Here is a 23703-nt window from a genome sequence, read left to right as displayed (position 1 = left end):
GTACCTGCAAAATACTATGTGAATTTTTTGTAATCCTCATATAATCAGTATCTTTGGGTTATAATCAGCCTAGCAGATTTTTGATGTATCGATTTTCTATCATTTTTACGTTATTGAAGTGAAATATTGAAGTGAGTCCTGAAACATGCTGCTTTCTGTGCAGCATGTTCTAACGTGTTTGTCTAATACCATAATTCGTCGTCATATGACTGAAAAATTGTTGAGTACGACGTTAAACCCCAAGCACTCACTCACTCTAATACCATAATGGTGTTACATTTTTATTAGAATTAATGATTGCATACATGTGTACAGGTTGCTGCATGTAGTGGCAGTAGCTGTTGTCATGATGTACACTCACATACATGTAACAGGGCGTCATTAAAAAATGTTAAGTCCTCTCTGGCAGTACGTCAGCAACCTGTGAATGGTCATGGGTTACCCCCAGGCTGTGCTCGGTTTCACCATAATGCTGGCCGCCGTTGTATAATTGAAATATTCTTGAGTACGGTGTAAAACACCGATCAGATAAATAAATAAAATTTGCAGCTCCATTCACTGTGTTCAACGTGATATATTTAGCTTGCCATGGCATTAGTGATGCTGACTTAGTAGTTCATGCCAAAGATCGGTTTTCTTTTGCCCTTTGAGCACAGCACTGCCGTCAATTTTAAAGCATATTATACCTGTCATGAATATTCGTGTGATTTTTGTGAATTTGTTTGAAATACAGACTATGTAATTTTGGTAGGGTAGCACTGGTGTTACGGATTACGGATTTGACTGACCAAAGCCGACTCAAGTCCCTAAACGCTGAATGGGTCAAACTGGTTAGAAATCTGCTCTGTCTAATCCCAGGATCACAGAGACGTCTAAGACTTAAGTCAGACTTAGTCTAACTTGTGATATTATTCCTGAACTTCAGTGCTAATTTTCATTTTTGTCATGAAGGTCAAACACAGATCTTAGGTATTTAAATAAAATTGTTTAAATTGTATCATAAGTTTAGGTCAGTCAACTGCTTTAAAGTTAAGACTAAGTCTGACTCAAGTCTATGATGACTTTGTGATTCTATGCCCTGTTCAGCCTGCAGTTTGATCGGTGCAGTGTACTTAATGGACCTGGTTTCCTCTTCACTAAACCTGGAGGAAATGCTTCTGTTGAAATGACCGTGTGTATGGATTGAAACAGTGATGGATTGAAACAATGATGGACTGAAATGTTTTCCATTTATCCCAATCAAATAAATAAATAATATGTAAGAAGAACTGATAGCATTATATTGTTGTCCCCTGTCCATCTTGAGTGTCGGTAAAAAGCAATAATATTGGCTATAATTTGTCTCTTTCTTTCTTGATAAATTTTGTTTTGCTTTTTTCTTGAAACTTTGTGATTATCTCGTCATTGTTGCTATTCTTCAACAGAAAGAAGAAGCGCAGGTAGAGGCCGTCGTCAGAATAACCCTTCCCCTGGTCCCGAGTCTGACCTTGAGAGGGTGTTTGTCTGGGACTTAGATGAAACCATTATCATATTCCACTCATTATTAACCGGTTCCTATGCTCAACGCTATAATAAGGTAAGACTCTATATCAGTCTGAGACTCCCTATAACAGCCTGAAGACTCTCTATAACAGTCTGAAGACTCCCTGTAACAGCCTGAAGATTCTCTATAACAGTCTGAAGACTATATCAGCCTGAAGGCTCCCTACAACAGCCTGAAGACTCCCTATAACAACCTGAAGACTCTCTAACAGTCTGAAGACTCTCTCTAGTGTACGAGTAAGAAATGTTATACTTTAAACATTTAAAAGTCTTAATATATGGCACATCTACATGTATTTTACAGTTGATCTTTTCTACCATCTAGTATCTAGTGTTTCTCTTGTGAGATCATTTTTTTTTAGAGTGAAAAAGCTTCAGTGTAGCCTGAATTTGGTTGAGTAAGGTAACATATTGATGTATGATAAGGAGGGCATCTGTAAACAGATTGCATTGTGCAGTGGTGCACAAACTTCAGTATTCCAAGGAAAATGATTGTGGTAACTGATGCATGTAAGGCATGTACAATCATTTACATGCATCAGGCAGGTTTATCCTGTGATGATTAACATTTGGATCTTCTGGGAAGTATTGGAAGAAAAAATAGAATAAGTCATATTTTGTCTTTTGTCGGTTTTTCTCTTGTGCCACCAAATGCTGCTGATGTTGGAGTACATACGCTGACCATCATACAGCAAGATTTGACCTGTGGTGTTGATTTAGATCAGGAATTATCTTGTTGGCATAAAACTGATACCAATAATATGCTGTGTTACAAAAAGGAAACTTGGGAATGAATCAGTCAGGCCTGGTTGATGACCCACAGGGCTGTGGGTGATAAGCTTACATGTACATATGGGGAAGCAGGAACAATACCGTTCCATGTAAGATCCTTGGAAGGGCTGTAGTGTTGATAATGGATAGGAAGATTCCAGGTAGAGATTGAGGCGTCCCTGTTGATGTCCTTGAGCAAACCTTGTCATGTCCATTAGGGAGATAGCATCTGAACAGCCCTGTGTCACATTTAGATCAGAAAGCTGTCCAGGGCAGCTGGCAGTAAAATATTAAAACAGTTGAAAGAAAAAGGGTTGTGGTTGATTGGGATTTGTGCAGTGGCACCTCCAATTTACCTGATTGGTTGTGAAAGCAGGGCCCATCTAATCTGATTGAATGGGTTGGGGTTATACATCAACGCCGAGACTCGAGACCGTTTTTCTGTGAGCACAGCTCCGCTGCGCTGCTCAGCCCACTCTATCTTTGGCTAGAAATTCCCTTGAGAGATGGGCCCCTGTTGGACAGAGTTAGGAAGGGGGGAGGAAATTAATTCATTGCAAACTTCCTCTAATTGGTTTTGATGTCAGATCTCCAAAAGATATGGAAGTTTCTACTTGGCATGATGAGGCTTTTCATATTTGATTAGTGTTGCAGCAGACCATCTCCCAGCCTCCCTTCCAAATCTAGGCAGTTTAGCCTGGGCACCCAATTCATCAAACTTAATAGGGGATTTTTTGGTGGCACATGCCATCTTTTAAGATTTGACTCCCTAGATTGTCTCTGATAGTTTCTCCTCTCTGTCCACTGTGGTAATGTATGGAGGGGTGTCTCTTAAGCCAACCTTCCTCCTCCCCCATCCCCTCTCTGGTTTCATCCACACAACTCACCCTTTTAGATCTACCCTCTGTTAAGAACATGTGTAGCTCCCTTGTTCCACATGGTCACAGATAAACAGACAAGTTTATGGATAGGTTTTTGTGTCATGTTCTAACCCTGCTTAAGGCACACAAGTCATTAATCAACAGCTGATTGATAGCTGGGAATAACTATAACAGATACTGTCTGGTGTGTTCCTGTGGAGCAACAATATGGGTCAGGGTGTTAAAAAGGAGCCTACACTCATAATAACACTGGAATGTGTTTTGGTACAGCTATTGAGACAATAGTCTACATCTGTCCATTTCATCATGTCTGCACAAAGACAAAGGGCATGGTGCCATGACACTAGGAAGGACTGGGAAGGCTATAAGGCTAGAATCAGTCCTACTGATTTAAAGCTGTGAGGGTGAGTGTTGGGGTGGGTGGGGGGGTTATGGAAGAGAAAATGTAAATTTAATGCTTCCATTAAATTACACTGACCTAAAATCTCACCCCCAAAAGTGCATTTGTAGAGAGAATTTAATGTCACAAAATATTGTTTTTGTTTCTGAAACAATTTTCCTGTAGAATATCGTCCCATTTTCCAAGCAAACCTCAAAACACCTCTCTAGACACAATTGAAGTCTCTCAATTGGGAAAAATGGGCAGGTCTGTGATGGATGAAATTTATGGTCATTTAGGGCATAGTAAATGACCTAAAATTTTGCTCGCAAAAGGGCATGTTTAGAGGTAAATAAATTCCATGAAATATTTGTAGAGTTGAAAGTAAAGCAGTTGTATTAGGATACCATCCTACCCTCCAAACAACCCCCCCCCCCCCCCGAAAACCTTTTTAAGATTGACAGAACTCTTAGAATCAGACAAATTTAATGTACAACTTAGTTGAGATTTGAGTATTCCTTCACCTAGACAAGACTTTAGGATATAAAATATACCAATGGTTGAAATATGATTGTAGGAGTTTGATGTATGTGTAGGTTCTTCATTTTATTAATGCACCTTTGGGGCAGACCAGATCAGAAGTTAAGCACGTACAAAAATTCTAAATTTAAATGAATGTTTAAACTAGATGTCATTTAGCATAGAAACTTGTTCATTGTTATTAGTTATCATTGTAATTTACATTTAAGCAGTTTAGTGTAGGGTTATATATTATGTAAGTATTCTATGACTTTGGGTGACGTTCAGGGCTCAGTTTCACAAAGATTTGTTACATGTATCATAATTGCGCATGTAGGACAGTGGTACGGGAAAAGTGATGTACAAAATATCATAAGACAAATGTAAATTAAAAAAAATGGTATGCCACTTTTTCTAATGTTCAAATGTACTAGGTACCATATGGTATAGGTTTTGAGTTTCCAGCTTTTAAAGCCTAACAGTGGTAGTCCACTTTGAAAATTTGCTTAGTGGTTAAGGAAATTGGGGATAATTGGTGGGAAATTCAGAAACCTTTCCAAAAATGCAAGGAGATGTTAAAACCTTTTGTGGACAAACTGCTCAATTTGGCATTGGCTCTTATGTCTAGATGACAGACAGCTGTGAGTTGACCAGTGGTGGTCAGAGGCTGGACATGGGAGACTGGAGGTGAAGGGTGAGAATGGCAGCTAGGAGGGGTTGAGATGCTGGCCATTAGGAAATGGGTTTGGGTCTGCTGGCTGAGTGAGGGAAGCTGGCCTGTCATCAGTCTACAGATAAGTCTGATAACAGGGCCTTGTTCTCAGCAGCCATGTCAGCTCTGGTATTTGTCAGCCATTTCATTTACACTTGTTTATGGCAGAGAGCCTCTTGATGAACTCCCAGCTCTGTCTGATGATAACACCTCAAACATTGGGACTTATTGCTCACACATTTACAGATTCTCCGATTCCCCAAAATAGATCCCTTCGCCACTTCATAAATAATTATCTGTGATAGGTCCGTGAGTTCTAGAGTTTATTGCTTTCTAAGTTTCTGTCCTATCTGCTGTTTGGCTGTTAAAGACCTGTCAATATGGAATGTTGTTTAGGAAACCTTTGTACTGGTGCCCGGAGATTGTTACCATGTATGCTATTGTGTTAAGATTTTGTTAATTCTGAAGGCTTCTGTATCCTGGCACTTTAAGATTGATTTTGTGTTGAGTTTAGGTCATATATCGAACAGATTTTTATTCTGTTTTTCTTTTAATTTTTTATTTATTTTGGGAAATGTGTTGCTAGAGAGAGAAGGAAATTAATTATAGTTTTTGCTGGCTAATAATGTTTTCAGATTTGTTTCTCACAGGGTATTTGTTTTAAGTTAAAGACAGACTGCTCCACCCTGTCTGATGCCTCCAGACTTACACTTCCAGTGTTTATTTGTTTGGCTGTCCAGTTACAGAATCATTGCCCTATTAGCACATTTTGCTGTTCAGTTACCCTTGAGTATGCAGTGATGGTCAAGCTGGGTGGTCAGTGTGTCACATGTTGACCAGCTAGTGGTCACTCATTACCCTTATCAGGTGGCTGATCTGACCAGTCTCCTCCCAGGTCTTGTCACAGCTTGTAAGATATGCTTCCAGCCCAAGGATTTCACTCCTAATTGAAAGCTAATAGAATCTTTGTGCTTGAAATAACCTGAAATGTTCTGGGAATGTAGCTTTATTGGAAGCAGATTTTCAATTATGTAACACATTTTGAAGAAATTACCTTGTCTGCTTTTAATAGAATTCATTTCCTCTTTTTTTTGTGTGTATGTGTGTGTTGTCAGAAGACAATGGACTAAAGATGAAAACGCAAAACTACAAAGTTCTCTGTAATTTAATTAGTAATCATTAATTTATAAGAACATAAACCAAACAGTTGTCCAGTAAATTATACTGCAGACTTGAATTAAAACTGACATGTATTTTTTTTTAATTATTTGCTGAATATTGCTTGTAAAAATGATGCAGTGCCTGTAGTTTAGACACATAAATTCCTTCAGCACATTGGTACTGGTGAACCTGTTAGGCTTGATTATAGCAAACTAGACGCAGCTGCCATTATCATGTTCATCACCATTATCATGTTCATCGCCATTGCCAGGGTATACTTGTTATCTTTTTGGGGAAACACTGAATGTGACAGCTAAAGACGTTTGATATATTAATTGAAAAGAAAAGTTTTTTTTAGAGTAATGGGCAGCTTTGTTCTGATCTCTTAATCCAACTGTTCTTTTTCTTGAGGGTTGGGGGAGCAGTATGTGTAGAAAAGAGCAGTGGGCAGTAAAACCGATAAGTTTTGGCTGATACAAGTGATAAGGCCAAGTGAAGTTAGGATTGATCTGATAGAGATGACACGGAGCATTAAGAGAGAGAGAGAGAGAGGGAGGAGGATAGCAGTGTGCAGACCCAGATCTCCCATCTGTCACCCAGCCGGCAGGCCGATCTGCAGAAGCAGCCAGAGGAGGCCAGAAAAATCAATAACCATTAAGTGTACAGAGTCTGGACTAATTGTTGGTTTATCAAGGTCCATTATTTCTACAACTCAATCAATTACCCCAGCTCCTGTGATCAGATAAGAATGGGGGCCCACCACTTGTGCTGTCTCATGGACACAAGACGCTTTTCTCTCTCCACTATTATTCTGCCAGATTAACTCCTTGTACTTTTCAACAAGTGAGCGGAGGTAATTTATTTTCCGGGCCGGTGATCTCCTCCATTGTTGAGCACCATTGTGTGCTCTTCCTTCCAAGTGAACACTACCACTTTGGCTTGACCGCTTCTGCCAATCTCTTACAACTTAATCTTTCATAACCACTGGCTAAATGCCTTTTAACCTGGCCTTGTAATTCAGCCACCTGCACTCATGCGTGATCATTCTTGGAAAACGTGCACTTTATATAATTTGTAATTTTAATTCAACATGATGATTATTCTTTGTTGTTTTTTTTTTTTATTGTTGGCCAGAATAAATTTTTATTCTAGAAGCTAACCAAACATAAATTTGAACAACACACATTAACATAAGTATTGTATTATACAATTGTTATGAGATTATAAAGAAATAATTATATTTCCGAAAAAATTTTTGGATGAGGAATAATTACGTTCTACACACTAATGTGTGAGTCAGGATGATACTGTTATATTCTTTTGTTTGATATGTGTTTTTTTGGGGGGGGTTTTTTGTTTTTTTCCTTGAAAGTAGCTTTGCAGTCTTTATGCATGAGTGGGAACTTCAATGCTTGGAGTTAATGCAGTTTGTGTCCATGGTGAGGACATCTTGCGTCCGCGAGGAAAGTGATTTGGACACTGTATTAAGGCAGTCTGGTTAGGAAAGGCTGGGAAGAGGGGGACTAGAGGATACCAGATTCTCCCTAGGGGGGTCGAGGTTAATTGGAAAGGAACTTGGCCCGCGAGACTAGCAGGTTGTAGGGAAAAGACAGAACTGTCTGATTTCCCAAACCACAACAGTTATAAGGTTTCACTTTGTTAAAAGGTGCCAAAGAATTGATGGAGTTAAAATTTGGTTGGGATTTGGGGACCGCTTGTCAGGGCTGAGATTTGCATGAGTTGACAGGCAGAGTTGTTTTGGTCAAGGCAGGGTCACCAGTGGACGTCCACACGACATCGCTGTCACGTTTTCTCTCTCTCTCTCTCTCAGCTCAGTTCCCTGGCTATTAACTCCTCTCAAATCGCGCTTTGCAGACTTTGCTTATGGTACACCCTAGAAATGTAATTATCACAACTGACTGTTCGTAATCGTGCATGTGATGTGTGGGTGGAGCTTAGCAGGTGACATGGCCGTCTAGGGGGAAGAGACCCATCAGGCAGGCACAATCTCTCCTTCGTTACTCCCCCATACTCCAAACCATTTGACCCCCTGTTCGCCCATGATTCATCAGACAAGGATTATGGGCCTCTTTTAACTGTGCACAGCTCTCTTAGATCATCACTCATCATGGTTAAAGATGACAGTAAAGAATCCAATCATGAGAAACAGTGAATTGTGATGCATTTTGTAGCCGAAGCAAATACTATACACACTGGGTGAAAGGCAACATTAACAATGTCAGAGCCATCAGAGGGTTGTCTGAAACAAAATTTGATACATCATTCAAACAAGCAGAAACTTTATTTTATATACATGGGACCTGTAATTTGCTGATGACTGAAAACCGAGTGGTGATTTTGCCTGATTTTGAAAGTACTGTTGGTCTTAAAAAAGGTGTTTGGGGATAACTTCTTGCTAGAAAAGTTTCAGCACCTGAAGTAAACTTTTGTGACCTGGAATGCGCCTCTAACAAACTGCATTTTTGGGGTAAATGTATACGTCTAATACAGCATTTATCCATTTGAGAGTACTAATATGGGTTGTAATTTGACGACTTCTCTAAATGCAGGTTTTTAAGCAATTCTTCCACGTGCATGCAATCTTGTTTTCATCATTTTGTTGTGTCAACTTGCATGTATGGAAATTCCTGATGTCTTAAAATATAAATGAGTATGATTTTAAATTAGTGAATTCCCAAGGTACTATATGTACTGCTACAAGAAACTTTTGCTTTACGACCCTGTTTGTATTTTGGACAAAAGCATGTTGTGAACAAATATATGTTAAATCATCATTTGTTTTTGGCTCACTGTTCATGGGGCCTCAGTGAAAATAAGCCGTTTAATGTTTGTTCAAGACCACTTATCTTTCCTCAGTGTTCTATGCATACCTCTACATCACTTGCAAGAAAGTTGATCAGTGACTTGCCAAAGGTTCATTGTTCACCAAGAGCAATCTGGTTTTGTCCACTCATGAAAATAACCAGCTTCGATATAACTGAAAAATTTTGGAATGTGATATTACAGCAGTCAGATACCTAAGTCATATATTTCAAAGTGTGGATTTCGACAGTGAATAGAAAAGGTGAAAAATATAAATGAACAATACTGTATAATGTCTCGTGCTGTATGTAATGATTCACATGCTTTGTCTCTTTTCAGGATCCTCCTGCCTCAGTATCTCTGGGACTTAGGAAAGAAGAGATGATATTTAATTTAGCAGATTTACATCTCTTCTTCAATGATTTAGAGGTAAGTCCAGACTGAATTACAGTATTGTTACTGTAAGATTTATTGTTGTCCTTTTTTTTAATTTTTAGGGCATTTTATAGAAGATATACTTTTGCCATTGGTTGTGGCAAATTGGCATATTGTAGTACAATACACTGCTATCCTCCGCTGTTTGCAATCTTGCATATTACTCTAGAATATAGTGCTGTCCTCGGCTGTTGCAAAATTGCATATTACACTTGATTACAGTGCTGTCCTCAGCTGTTGCAAAATTGCATATTGCACTAAAATACAGTGCTGTTGTTGAATGGCATATTCAATAGAATAAAGGATGTTGAAATTATGTCCTGCTTAATGTATTGCAGTTATGTGCACTTGTGTTGTATAGAATTGCAAAAAGCCATTTCTCAGGAGAATGCAGCTTTTGTTCCTTCGTTTATGTGCAGGTATTACCAGTGTTTGATGACGTACAGAGTTTTTATATTTATGTCAATGGGGGATTTGTGTCAAGGTTAGAGGATGGTCTCATAATTTGTTCATTCATTGCGTGAAGATGGTTTAAGAGTATTAACTGTACATGTTATTGTTATGGACAGTTTCATCTTTACCTTTTACTGGATTTTCCAAAAGTAACTATGTAGATGTAAGTACTGTCGTGTTCTAGGTTGTCTCCGTTCATACGCATGTCTATAGGTTTTATTTTCAAATCGTGCTACATGTTTGTTGTGAAAACACCAGGTTATAGTCCGACAACAGATTTAGATGAAGTGGCATGGGTTAGTTTTATGGGTTTATTTTCAGATGTAAACAATGATTTGTTAGGAGATGTGGCCTGTGATCTAACCTCATTTTTGCATTGGTCTCACTCACTCATCTGAGGGGATACTCATGGACTGGTCCACTGTAAATTAATTTAAATACAACGACTTCTGGCTGTATTCATCCCAAGACTTTGCAAGAAATCAGATGGGGTTGGACTGAAATTCCCTGTCCCTTGCCTCCAAATATGTGACCCTCCCTAAGAATCTCTTAATTGACTTGACAGAAATCCAGCCAAGTTGCATTGTGCGGGGCAGGTTTTCTCAATTGGGTCCCTGAGTGAGTGTTTACTCTGTAGCGCCAGCCTGTCTGTTCACTGAAGGTATTAGCTGCAGCAGACAGACTGCTGAGGGGGTCTGGGGGCAGCAAACAAATATCGGCACAAACACACTAGTCTTAGCTACATTAAAGACCTGTCAACTTTAGGAAAACAGAACCACTCTACTAGCTTATGGTTAAACACAGCTTTACAGCCCAAAGCCTCTCCTCTGTTGATTCTACCCTGTATTAGGCGAGACCTGGATAATAAACCAGGATGTGTACACAAGTGGCAAACGGGACGTAGGACAACAGAAGCACAATATAGATGCTACTGTTAATATTTCAACAGTTTTTTGGCCTCCTTACATTCCTCAGTTTCCATCAGGGAAGGCAATGAGTCGCATATATCCAAAGGTGTGTTGGTAAGCTGCTTGCAATTTTGTAGTCTGCCAGTAAGTGACTACCTAGGCAGGATGAAAAGATCACCGGACTGCCGTTTTTGTTGTCTTGCTGTTCATTATTCATGAGGCTATGTTTTGTGTCATCACCAGTTAACTCACAGACAAAAGAGATTCTGAAGAAGTCATTACTGTTTAAAATTTATTGCTGCCTTGGGTGTTTTGGCCTGGAAACTAGATATGCTTCTAAGCCACACTGTGGCCTTATAAACAATGACATGGCACAATAGTGTAGCCTATACACATACTACCTCTAAAGCACTTTGGATGTGACAAAAGTTTTAGAACAATGTAGAGCCATTAGTATAATATTTAAGTATAATTGTAAAGATTTTCATACATTAATAGTTAGATGTATTTTGTCACTTAAAATACGAGTCATTGTTAGCTTTGAAAAGTCGGATCATGTGGTAAAATCGACTGTAGGAATTTTTTTCTGTTCATTGAGGTGCGATCATCTACAGTGAAAGTTTTAGAAGGATGAAGGGCCATGAGGATAATATCTGTGTTTAACTGTTATTGTAAAGATTGTCATAGACCAATAGTTGTTTTGTTAGCTATGTTGTTAGGTATGTGGGAGGCAGAGAGGTGCATAAGTCATTAGGTTATGAACCAAAAAATAATCTGATGTGCCAACTGTATAAACGTCATCATGTATACATCTGGGCAATTTGAAAATTATTTGCATTTGCTTCTCCTTGCTGGGAAAGGCCACAGTTGATCTATAATGTCACGTGATTAAATAAGTAATTGGCTGAATGTACAAATTTTCTTGTTCACTACAAACAAAGGGACAGTACTCTGTATTTCTGTCTTGTTTGTCAATAGTGAAGAAATTTTTACAAAATTTTTGGATCTGGATCAGAGATAACTATCACCACAAATATTTTATGGATTTCTCCTTGGCTCAGTGCCAGACTGTGCACAAAATTTCCTCCTGATCTAGGCAAAACTTTTTTGGTAAAGTTGTTGACAGGCAGACAGTCAGACAGACAAACAGACACATAGTATGTGGACATGCATGGAACTGCCTTTGACTCGAAAAATCTGGAATGAGGTTTAAGCAAGTGTAGTGCACTTGTAAACATGATGAAAAAGACGATTCTTAAAGCTTCATTGTGTTGCATTGCACATTCTGTGCTTATGAAAGGGTAGCGACAGGTGGTTAGCGTGAAACCAGCTGGGACAGGGTGTAAAACATGATGACTAAAAGTTGAGGCTGTACCTCTGGTGAAAAAAGGGTACATACGATTTCAATTAGTAAGGCTGACTAGCTTTGATGATTGGTTGACCTGGAGAGTGCCCCTGCGGTTGTGACATGGCCGTATAAATCTTCTGTTCCATAAGTCAGCCAACCAGACTTCAGAACGAAGAATTTTCAACTTCACTGAGCATGTAAAAGTCAGCTAATTAAAATAGGTCTGTGTGTAGACAGGGTACAAGGGGTAGGGTATGTGGGTTGTTGGGGAGGTTCTGTCTTTGTGTTTGCAATGTTTGCGGGGAGCTGAATATGGTGGAGTGATTAAGGCCACTTGTCTTTCAGTGGCAAGGACACATAAAGTATGGGTTCATCCCCAGCCTTGGATAGGAAATTTGTACTTTTGCCTCTCTCATTAATTCTTCATTGGGCCCTTGGTGACAGTAAGTGGTCAGTGATGCTAGTAAATGACTGCAGACTGGCATTCATTGAAGACCACTAATATGGTGTGTATATCTGTATACCATATTTGGGAAAGTTTGTCAGTAACCTACCCATCATCAAGGTTTTTCACCATGCACTCCACTTTTCCCTCAGGTAATAACTGGCTGCCTTTGTACTAGGGAACTCAATCAAATAAATCTTGTTTGTCCTTCTCGATGCCTTCAACTTGATGCTTCAGTTAAGCGGCACCTAGATAGCAGAGTGACAGTTCCTGGCTCTAGGATGAAGACCTGCAATATAACTGAAGTACATTTAACGCATGAAAAACTAGGTGGTCTTAAAAACCCAGATGGCCTGCTTATTAGACAAAATTTCCCTTACAGTTGACCTTAAAACTTTCTCTCATTAGCCACACTTGTTTGTTGACAGGCAGTGATGTGTTAATCTTGTTTCTTTATTGGGGAAAGGTGTTTACATAAGTTGTACACTGGTTATACAACTTGTTAACGCTCATTTTATCATTCTGAAATGTAAGGACCCCCCCCCCCCCCCCCCCTTCCCCCGGAAACCTTTCAGTTGTTCTTCTTCAACTGCTCTGTTTGAATTTGTGTGCAGTTGAGCTAATTGAAGGTCAGTCATCCTTTGCATTGTCTTGCTTATTCCACACATGATTTGGAATGTTGTTCGTGTTTTATGGGGCCATTTATAGGTGCTAGACTGTTGTTTGGTATTATGTTTTGTCTACCTGGACAATCAGGTTTCTAGCACCAAGAGACTTAGTCCTCTGCAACATTTTACCTGACAAATGAAAAAAAGGCAAAAAATCTCAAACCATCCTTACTTGAAATGGTGGCTTAGTCTTCAAATATTTCTTCACTTTACTTTTGTATAGTACTGATAGTTATAGTAACATTAGTATTGATTTTCACCTTCGTTTTTTAAAAAACAAATTTTATTAGAATTCAAACAGGAATAGAACAAGCCCCTAGAGGATTTATTCCCGCTGACATGTGATAAAAATATGTTCATAATATTTGGTAGGGGAAAAAAAATGAAAAGGGGAATTTTTTTTTTATTCTTGTTGCAATTAGACTGTTTAAATTTGTACCAGTCAAGTAAGTCAGTCATGCATGATCGGTCAGTAACTCTGACATGTTAACCTCTTTATCTTTATGTTTATCTCTTCCTCAGGAATGTGATCAGGTTCATATTGATGATGTGTCCTCAGATGATAATGGTCAGGATCTAAGGTGAGTTTTTCATGTGTCGAGTAAAAAAGAACTCGCCAACAGTACAAGGTCTCTGGGGCTACATTAGGACTTCAAATTTATGTACCCTAATTCCTCAACTTTTTAGCATAAGAAAGAGCAATTTTCAGTGCAATTTATTCACATTTTAAATTTGATTTTGGAGACAAAACTCCAATGGTTGAAATGGCCAATTTCATTGCTTTGCAAAAAGTATAATTTTATAAGTCAACACAGAATAATGCCTTCAGAATATGCTTGAATAAACACCTTTTCACACATGTGAAAAGGTGGAGGAATTACAGCAAATATATACTTCAGTACTGAATCGTGGCAATGTTGTAATGCACAAATTTTATATTAGCAATCCGTGCTTTTTTTCAACATTTTTATGAAAAAACCTCATCAGTGTTGCATTTTGAAAAAAAAAAGTCTGAACCTTGTTCTAACATAAAAAACAAAAATGAAATATAACACCAAAGCCAAAAAAAAAAGTTGAAGAAGGTGGAGTAATATAAATCATAGCATTTGTAAAGAGAGATGTTTGTTTTATGAACATAGAGAGAAACGTTTGATGTAACACCTTGCAGAATCAGGCCTGACAGTCTGCCTACCATATTCTGTTTACAAGCCGAGCATATCACCACTAATCATACTGTCAAACCCAGAAATAGCTCAACCACCTTCTGCTGACTTTGTTATCTGTCACAAGACAAATTGTTCTCCAGGAGAGAAATGCTCGCCTGGTGTTTTGTTAACACCAATAGTTTGTGAGAGGAGGATCTGTTTGTGTTGCAATGTTTTACTGTGTCGAAGTGATTTATTTGGCTGGAATTGTTACTGTACTTGTAGTAGTCAATAGTCGCATGCTGTCAGAGTGAACATGGAGTATATAATGTGTAAATAAACAAGGTGCAGTGTGTATTGTCTTGGGCACTGTTACTGTTAACATACAGTATGCAGTGTGTATTGTCTTGGGCACTGTTACTGTTAACATACAGTATGCAGTGTGTATTGTCTTGGACATTGTTACTGTGAACATGCAGTATATAATGTGTAAATAAACAAGGTGCAAGTGTGTATTGTTTTAGACACTTTCTGTGAACATACAGTATGCAGTGTGTATTGTCTTGGACACTGTTACTGCGAACATGCAGTATATAATATGTAAGTAAACAAAGCTCAGTGTGCATTGTCTTGCACACTGTTACAGGGAACATACAGTATACAGTATGCAGTGGGTATTGTCTTGGACATTGTTGCTGTGAACATGCAGTATACAATGTGTAGATAAATAAGGTGCAATGTGTATTGTCTTGCCCTCAGGTACAGTGAACATGCTGTACACAATGTGTAAATAAACAGTGTGCAGTGTGTATTGTCTTGCATACTGTTACTGTGAACATACAGTATATTATGTGTAAATAAACAAGTGTGTATTGTCTTGCACACCGTTACAGTGAACATCCAGTATCCAGTGTGTATTGTCTTGCACACTGTTACTGTGAACATACAGTATATAATATGGAAATAGACAAGATGGAGTGCATTGTCATGCACACTGTTGCAGTAAACATACAGTATATAATATGAAAATAGACAAGATGGAGTGTATTGTCTTGCACACTGTTGCAGTGAACATGCAGTATATAATATGAAAATAGATAAGATGGAGTGCATTGTCTTGCACACTGTTGCAGTAAACATACAGTATATAATATGAAAATAGGCAAGATGCAGTGTATTGTCTTGTACACTGTTGCAGTGAACATGCAGTATATAATATGAAAATAGACAAGATGGAGTGCATTGTCTTGCACACTGTTGCAGTGAACATGCAGTATATAATATGAAAATAGATAAGATGGAGTGCATTGTCTTGCACACTGTTGCAGTGAACATGCAGCATATAATATGAAAATAGACAAGATGGAGTGCATTGTCATGCACAACGTTGCAGTGAACATGCATTATAAAATATGAAAATAGAAAAGATGGAGTGCATTGTCTTGCACACTGTTGCAGTAAACATACAGTATATAATATGAAAATAGAAAAGATGGAGTGCATTGTCTTGCACACTGTTACAGTAAACATACAGTATATAATATGAAAATAGACAAGATGGAGTGCATTGTCTTGCACAGTGTTGCAGTAAACGTACAGTATATAATACTGTAAATAAACAAGGCGCAGTGTGTATTGTCTTGAGGAAAACTGAGGTACATAATGTAAGGTATGCATAAAAATAAAGATAAGGAAGAAATCAGAAGTACAGCTTACAATTAGATGAGAATTCACTGACTTGACAAAGAAACCATGGGTACTACACTGTGGTAAACAAAGGCAAGAGAGCCCTGGTTAAAGATAGGTCATGCAAAAAAAAATGGTAATTTTGGTTACAGATTCACTTATTTAATATGTTTCCTTTAAGGTTGTCTAACATCTTGTCAGTGGAAAAATTAATAAAGACAACATGATTTTTTTTTTTATTGTAACCAAGAAAATAACAATTTAAATAGCTGTTTAACAGGCAGAATAAGTCATTTACCAATATCATAGCAGGGTATGAAAGTACATGTAATACTTGAAAATTGCCCCATTTGTGGGAAATGTGGATTGTCCAAATTATTTTTTCTTGTTGAAGACATGATTGTATGATTTTTAAAATTTTAAAAAGTGGAAATTGTAAAAATATCAATATCTGACAAGAAAGGTGGATTTTTTGTTTCAATTTTTTTTCCATTTTTGTTTTCTTTTTAATGTCGATTTGCTTGTAAAACACAAAATAAAATTAGAGTAGCCTAATGCAGGAAGTTTACATAGATTTGTGGTGGTCTAAATTGTACGAGTCAAAATGACATTGAATGGTTTTTCTCTCTCTAGCACGTACAACTTTGCCTCGGACGGCTTTCACGCAGCGGCCAACAATGCCAACTTGTGCCTAGCAACAGGTGTGCGTGGGGGTGTGGACTGGATGAGGAAATTGGCGTTTAGGTACCGAAGGATAAAGGAAATCTACAATAGTTATAGGAATAATGTAGGAGGTAAGAAGAAACCATCAAACAAAATCTCACTCAGTATTTGAACTTTGTGAATTCCTGGACAGTTTATATTGATGTTTAGTTGAGCCCGGTTTCCTCCCACCCGTGATGCTTGCTGCCGCTGTATCAGTGAAATATTCTAGAGTGCAGCATAAAATGTCAATCAAATAAATAAATAAGTAACTAAATATTGGTGTTGAGCACTTACTGGGCTGTGTATAAAAATTTGTTTTAGAAAATAATTAGAAAATTTTAGGAAACAACTGAAAAAAAATAGGTTGCAGCACTGTCAGAGGCAAATCAGTGGAAAACATCTGTAAGTAGTGAGTGGGAATAACCTTTTAAAATAGTCATTAGAAGTTGGTGGAAAATTGTTGAAAACAATCAATCGAAGACTCTGGAAAAGGGTGGTGGACAATCACCATGGTTGCATACCCAGCATTATCACAAGGAAAGCTGGTTTTTAGCATATACGTCTAATTTTTGTGAAAATGTAGTAAATAAATTATGTCAATAATGTCATTGTTTTTTCTTTGTGCTTCAAGGGTTACTGGGTCCACAAAAACGAGAACAGTGGTTGCAACTACGTCAGGAGATCGAGGGACTGACCGACAACTGGCTGACCCTGGCTCTCAAGTCGCTCTCCATCATAAACTCAAGGTCAGTTTTTTAGGCTTCAGAAGGCATAGATACAAGTCCACACTGGTACGTCGCATGCCCACACGTGCTAATTACGCACTAAGCATATGAGAAATCCTGGAATTAAAATTTTTGATATCCTCAGAAATGGTCTAGGTTTATTCAACCTTTTGTTTGTTTGTTTATTTGTTTGGTTGTTTTTTTTTCTTGTGGCCTTCTCAAGGATGCTTGGCTTGTATGATTGTGGTCGGTTTTATGGGTGGAGGGAACTTATTGCATTTCATGGATTAGTGATTGAGAGAGAGAGGCATAGTTCTCTGTGTATGTCAGTTTTCCAGTGCAGATTCTTCAGTGTTATTGATTTTTACATGATGCATATCTTTATTAACTTCCTTTTCTCTGGAGTTTGAAATTCATTGACGTTTTCTCTCTAGTTGGTTGCCAAATTCCTTGGTCTTGTTTGTCAAGTTACCAAGTTAGGTGACTTTGTCTGTGGAATTACCAAGCTCAGTGACTTTGTCTGTAAAGTTGCCATGCTCAGTGACCTTGTCTCTGTAGTTGCCAGGTACAGTGACCTTGTGTCTGTAGTTGCCAAGTACAGCGACCTTGTATCTGTAGTTACCAAGTACAGTGACCTTTTCTCTGTTGTTGCCAAATATGTTTAAGCTTGTCTCTGGAGTTGCCAAGTTCATTGACCTTATCGTTAGAGATGCCAATTACAGTGACTTTGTAGTTTGAGTTGATAAATTCAGTGACCTTGTCCAGGGAGTTACAAAATTCCATGGCTTTGTCTCACACAAGCATCGATGATTCTGGCAACCTTCTTCATGTTAAGATGTAATAATATACCCTATTTCTCCTAAAATTTGGCACACCTGGTCTGCTCATTTTAGCCAATATGTTTGTAAATCTAACAGGAATATTCAGTTTCTTTTCCCTCACATGGTCGGATCATCTTATGAACAACATACTCATATCTTTACTGGTAAAGAAATGTAATATTCTGCTTCCAACACTACTAATATCTGTCCCAAATTTGAGAAGAATTAGGGTAGCGGTGAGGAAGACATTAAGTGGAGAATGGCAGTACATTATACACACACTGTTATATCCTGCCACTCCAGGGCTGTCATTTGTTCCTACTGGGTGGAAAATTAGTTGGCCCTAATTGTAAAATAAATCAAAAAGGAAGTGATTATGTCAGACAATTGTGCTTTCTGAGTACTCATTTCTTTAGGCAGGAAGGATAGAAGTTGACACTTTGAAGTGAATGAATGGAATTACCCTGAAATACAATCCTTTACCTCTGCCTTATAGCAGTCAAATCGTCCACGTAAGAGTTATAAGGAAAATATGTTTCTGTAGCTTTTGTGAAGTAATTTGTGACATTAGGGTCATTAAAAAGGCGAAGCGTTATGCGACCAGTACCGGAGGTATACACAGGACTGATTGGCCCGAAGCTTACTGCCATACGACAACAAAGGACAATTGGCTTCTGCCCATCCAGCCTGAACGCTGTCACTCTGTTTGTCTGGTTACCATGGTAACCAGGTTGGAGACCAATCTAATTGATAGCTGTAGTAAGATAATGGGGCAGGTCTGGCTCCAGTAAGCACTGGTTAAGAGGAGAGCTGAAGCTACAAATATTGGTTGGCTAGCGTAGTTAAGAGATCCGACCAGGTCTTTTTTTGTACGAATCTTAGCAAAAATAAGACTGACTGGTTGAAAATGTTCTCATAGGACAAACCTAGATGACAGTATACGTCAGGGGAGTGCATGTAAGAGACATGTAGCAAACAGTGTTCACATGCATCTTCATTTTCATATAGACTGTGCTAATCACTTAGTTTTACTTTATGTACATATTCCTTTTAGTAGTCTACAAAGAAGTGGTTTAGTTTATGCCTAAGCCTTTTCAACATTTGGTTATCAAGTCCTAAATTCTGAGTGGATACATTTTTGGCCCCCATTTAAACAGCACTGTTGGATGTATATGTAAGTTCTGCTTGGTTACCTTTGTAGCAAGTTAGCAGAAATTCCCAATCCGGATATGTAATCGATCAATTTAATTATGTTTGTGGTCAGTGTGGTGGGCAGTTAAATTATGCATACATTCATGAGTGTGTCTGGGATACCTTTGTGGTCAGTGTTGTGGACAGTTTAATCATGCATACATTCATGAGTGTGTCCGTATGAGATACCTTCGTGGTCAGTGTTGTGGACAGTTAAATTATGCATACATTCATGAGTGTGTCTGGGATACCTTCGTGCTCAGCGTTGTGGACAGTTAAATCATGCATACATTCATGGGTGTGTCCGTCTGGGATACCTTCGTGCTCAGTGTTGTGGACAGTTCAATCATGCATACATTCATGAGTGTGTCTGGGATACCTTCGTGGTGAGTGTTGTGGACAGTTAAATTATGCATACATTCATGAGTGTGTCTGGGATACCTTCATGGTCAGTGTTGTGGACAGTTTAATCATGCTTACATTCATGAGTGTGTCTGGGATACCTTCGTGGTCAGTGTTGTGGACAGTTTAATCATGCATACATTCATGAGTGTGTCTGGGATACCTTCGTGGTCAGTGTTGTGGACAGTTAAATCATGCATACATTCATGAGTGTGTCCGTATGGGATACCTTCATGGTCAGTGTTGTGGACAGTTCAATCATGCATACATTCATGAGTGTGTCTGGGATACCTTCATGGTCAGTGTTGTGGACAGTTCAATCATGCATACATTCATGAGTGTGTCCGTCTGGGATACCTTCATGGTCAGTGTTGTGGACAGTTCAATCATGCATACATTCATGAGTGTGTCTGGGATACCTTCGTGGTCAGTGTTGTGGACAGTTTAATCATGCATACATTCATGAGTGTGTCTGTATGGGATACCTTCATGGTCGGTGTTGTGGACAATTAAATCATATTTATATTCAGGAGTTTGTCTGCCTGAGTTACATTTGTGGACATTTGAATCAAACATACATTCACATGTGAATCAAACATACATTCACATGTGAATCAAATATACATTAGCATTTGAATCAAACATACATTCACAGGTTTGTAAACCTGGGTTACATCTGCGGCCAGTTCAAACAAACATACGTTCATGCACAGCACGGATAAAGTATTATAAAATAGCAGCATCAGATGCAAGTTTTCATGCTCTTGCTGTGTCTGTTTTGCAGGTCTAACTGTGTGAATGTACTAGTCACCACCACACAGCTGGTCCCTGCCCTGGCCAAGGTCCTGCTCTATGGGCTGGGCGGAGTCTTCTCCATAGAGAATATCTACAGTGCAACAAAAATAGGTAACTATCTGCCGCCAATTTTACAATTTCATCTGTGTTGCAGGTTAATGTGGTCTCTTTTTCATTTCAGCATCTATTTATTTTTATATGTTTTGTTATTTATTTCTCTTTCATTGGAACTTTTCTTGTTGGTGTTAGTTAAATATTTCAATGTATTGATCACTTAAACTGTTCTCTGTCTTGTTTATTTGTAATTGAATCACAGAACAGTTGTCACTTATTTTTCTGTATCATTTGAGCATTTGTTGTCATGTCTTGTCAATTTATATTTCACTACATGCTGGCTTCCTCTCTGGCCGTATGTGAGGTCTGGCAGCAACCTGCGGATGGTTGCAGGTTTCCCCCGGCCTCTGCCTGGGTTCCTCCCACCCTAATGCTGGCGGCTACGTATAAGTGAAATATTCTTGAGTACAGCGTAAAACACCAATCAAATAAATAAATGAAGTATATTTCACTGTATGATTTGGATTTGGATGTCAGTTCTTTCACTATATCATTTGAAAGTTTCTTCCATCTTCCATGGTAGTTATTTGACTGTGTCATGTGAATAGTTTTTATCTTTTCATTAAATCACTGTTTCATTTCTATAACTAATCAGGAATGGACATTCAGTTCAGATATACATGTCTTGTACTGGTGTTCACAGTTTCTTAGTGTTATTTTATGAACAGTAGAAAATGAACACTCAACAGCAAATTGATGCAGTGATGCAGCATTGTTAGGACAGTATCTTGGTATTTCAATAAAAAAAATTGGCAAGATAAGAGTTGTGAAATCCATTTGAGGTCTGTTTCTAATTGGACTGCATTTCGTTACAGGGAAGGAAAGTTGTTTTGAGCGAATTGTGTCACGGTTTGGCAGGAAATGCACCTATGTTGTCGTAGGTGATGGCAGAGACGAGGAGGCTGCGGCAAAACAGGTCAGCATTGCAAATGTTTGATGGGAATTTGAATTAATGTAATCGACAAGAAAATTCCTACAAAAAGGGCATGGTTAGAGACAAATAAGGGTCATAAAGTATTAATTTTTGCATTGAAACTTACATTTCCCCAATAGGATATCATCCTACCTTCCAAACAAACTTCAAAACATATTTGTAAGTTCCATAAAACACAGAATCAGGCAAAATGACCGATATGTGCAGTAACTTGTGTAGAGTGGCTAGCTGAATTATATGATGTTAAATGCACGATTGATCATACAGGAACATTGTAAAAAAAGCCAGCAGGTACTAGAATTAATGTCGATCCAGGAGGCAGGCTATTATATAAGTGATATATTCTTGAGTAAGGTGTTAAACACCAATCAAATAAATAAAGAAATATATTTTGCTACAGTTTACTTTTTTTTTTTTTTCCTTCAGATGAACTGGCCTTTTTGGAGGGTGTCCAATCATTCCGATTTGGCAGCGCTGCACCATGCCCTGGACCTGAACTACCTGTAGTGAAGCCAGCCTAGGGGGCGACTCCACATGCAGCCTCATCGTAGTGGCTAGAGACATTGACAAGGGGTTACACCTGATTCCGCTGTGTGATAGCCGATCAGCTGTCCAGACCTGAGATGGGGAGGATAGAGCTTGTGTGGTTCCTTTTGTTTTCCACAGCAGAAAACTGACTGCAGGTGTGAGGCAGGGAGCCTCGCTCGCACCTCCCCTATTTAACTCACAAAAATTACCATTATCATTCTGGAATCTTCTATACTCACCCAGTGGACCTCAAGGGCCACGTGTACATAGCCTTTCATAGTGTCAGCTCGTGTGTGTACTGACCAGCCCGGGGACGATGAACGGTCCTGAGGGGATCCACTGGTTTGTTTCCATTTGACGTGCCAAGGTGGTGTGACCCTCTGGATCTGTGACCTTCTCAGGCTGGGCCTGGGGGATGTGTTCTGAGATGTGGCCTGGGATGCTGTTATAACCTCTATTGTATACATAATATAGATATATCCTTCGTTCTGTATTATCAGTATGTTACTCCACCGTACCGCCTATCACCCAAAATCATTCCTACTCGTGCTGAATGACGACGATGATGACATCCCCTCCCCCAGTCTTGGTGCTGGTGATGCAGCATCCAAGGTTGAGTATTGGCCAGACTTACAAAACAAAAGGCTAATAATTGGTGGGACTTGACTGTGCTCTGTGAACTCAACTTCATAATAGTCGTCGTACGTCTCTCGCAGTATTACGCCAACCGCTTCTGACATGCCACGGAGGAGGACAAACAAAATTTGCGGAACGAAAATGAAAGAACAAGGCTTGATTGGACAGTTAAAAACTGACGCTGCAAGCAAGAGTCCAGATACCGTAAATGACTGGAGTATGGTCATATGCATATACATATATATACATATATATATATAAATATATAAATACATGTATATCAGTATGTATGGGGTGTATGCCCATGCTTGTTTTACAGACCGGAGTTCTCTTGTCTGGAGAGGTCATTGGTGACACAAAAGCCTGCTCCAGCTGTATTCACCCATAGTTCACCAGTAGCTGATGATAAGCATGCCTGATGGGTGATATGACATTAATGAAATTTTTTTTTTTTGTAATACCGTTGACCAGGTGACGTATTAGTAATTATGAATTATAAACTGTCAGGTTTTACCGGTATTTTTACTTAGTTTCTTAGGACAACGCCAACTTGATGAGGTGTATACTGTGGGCAGCAGATCTCTGTTCTGGCTCAGTTCTCAGCGTGTCTCGTTTTTGTCTGTTGTATCCAGCTCAGTAGTTTTTGTCTCCTGGAATCACAATCTGTGATACCTCTCAGGATTTCCGAATGTTCCGTTTTTTTCCCGACTCACACCATAGTTTTTAATACCAAACTGTTTTCTTTCATTCAAAATTGCAGATCAGTATTCCGTTTAATGTAGCCAAGTTTCAGCACTGCCACATTTTCACTGCACCCAGTCGTTTGTTTTGCTGTGACTGTTAGTAATGAAATAGTGTTTACTTTGGTTTTCTGAAGCATCACTTTTATGGAACTACCGATATCTGTTCCCTTTGATATTTTTCCTTTTGATTGCTCAAACCTTTTCATTATTACCTGGCGGCAAACATTTTTTTT

The 23703-nt window shown here is 38.7% G+C and overlaps 1 protein-coding gene across 9 annotated transcripts in view; it reads left to right on the top strand.

The window, feature by feature from the left end:
- Positions 1–22977, top strand: part of LOC135471828 (eyes absent homolog 4-like) — a 135498-nt gene extending 112521 nt beyond the window's left edge. For all 9 annotated transcript variants that reach the window (XM_064751204.1, XM_064751203.1, XM_064751206.1 and 6 more), the window contains 8 exons: positions 1425–1576; positions 9128–9217; positions 13568–13626; positions 16510–16670; positions 17213–17327; positions 20505–20626; positions 21445–21545; positions 21990–22977. In XM_064751204.1, the coding sequence (XP_064607274.1) occupies positions 1425–1576; positions 9128–9217; positions 13568–13626; positions 16510–16670; positions 17213–17327; positions 20505–20626; positions 21445–21545; positions 21990–22070 (881 nt within the window). In that variant the 3' untranslated portion in view covers positions 22071–22977. The remainder of the gene's footprint in view (positions 1–1424; positions 1577–9127; positions 9218–13567; positions 13627–16509; positions 16671–17212; positions 17328–20504; positions 20627–21444; positions 21546–21989) is intronic.
- The last annotated feature ends 726 nt before the right edge of the window (positions 22978–23703 follow it).

This window comes from Liolophura sinensis, chromosome 7 (genome assembly GCF_032854445.1).
Source record: "Liolophura sinensis isolate JHLJ2023 chromosome 7, CUHK_Ljap_v2, whole genome shotgun sequence".
Classification (NCBI taxonomy): Eukaryota; Metazoa; Mollusca; class Polyplacophora; order Chitonida; family Chitonidae; genus Liolophura; species Liolophura sinensis.
Note: the sequence above shows the minus strand (reverse complement) of the source record. Positions and strands in the feature narration are given on the sequence as shown.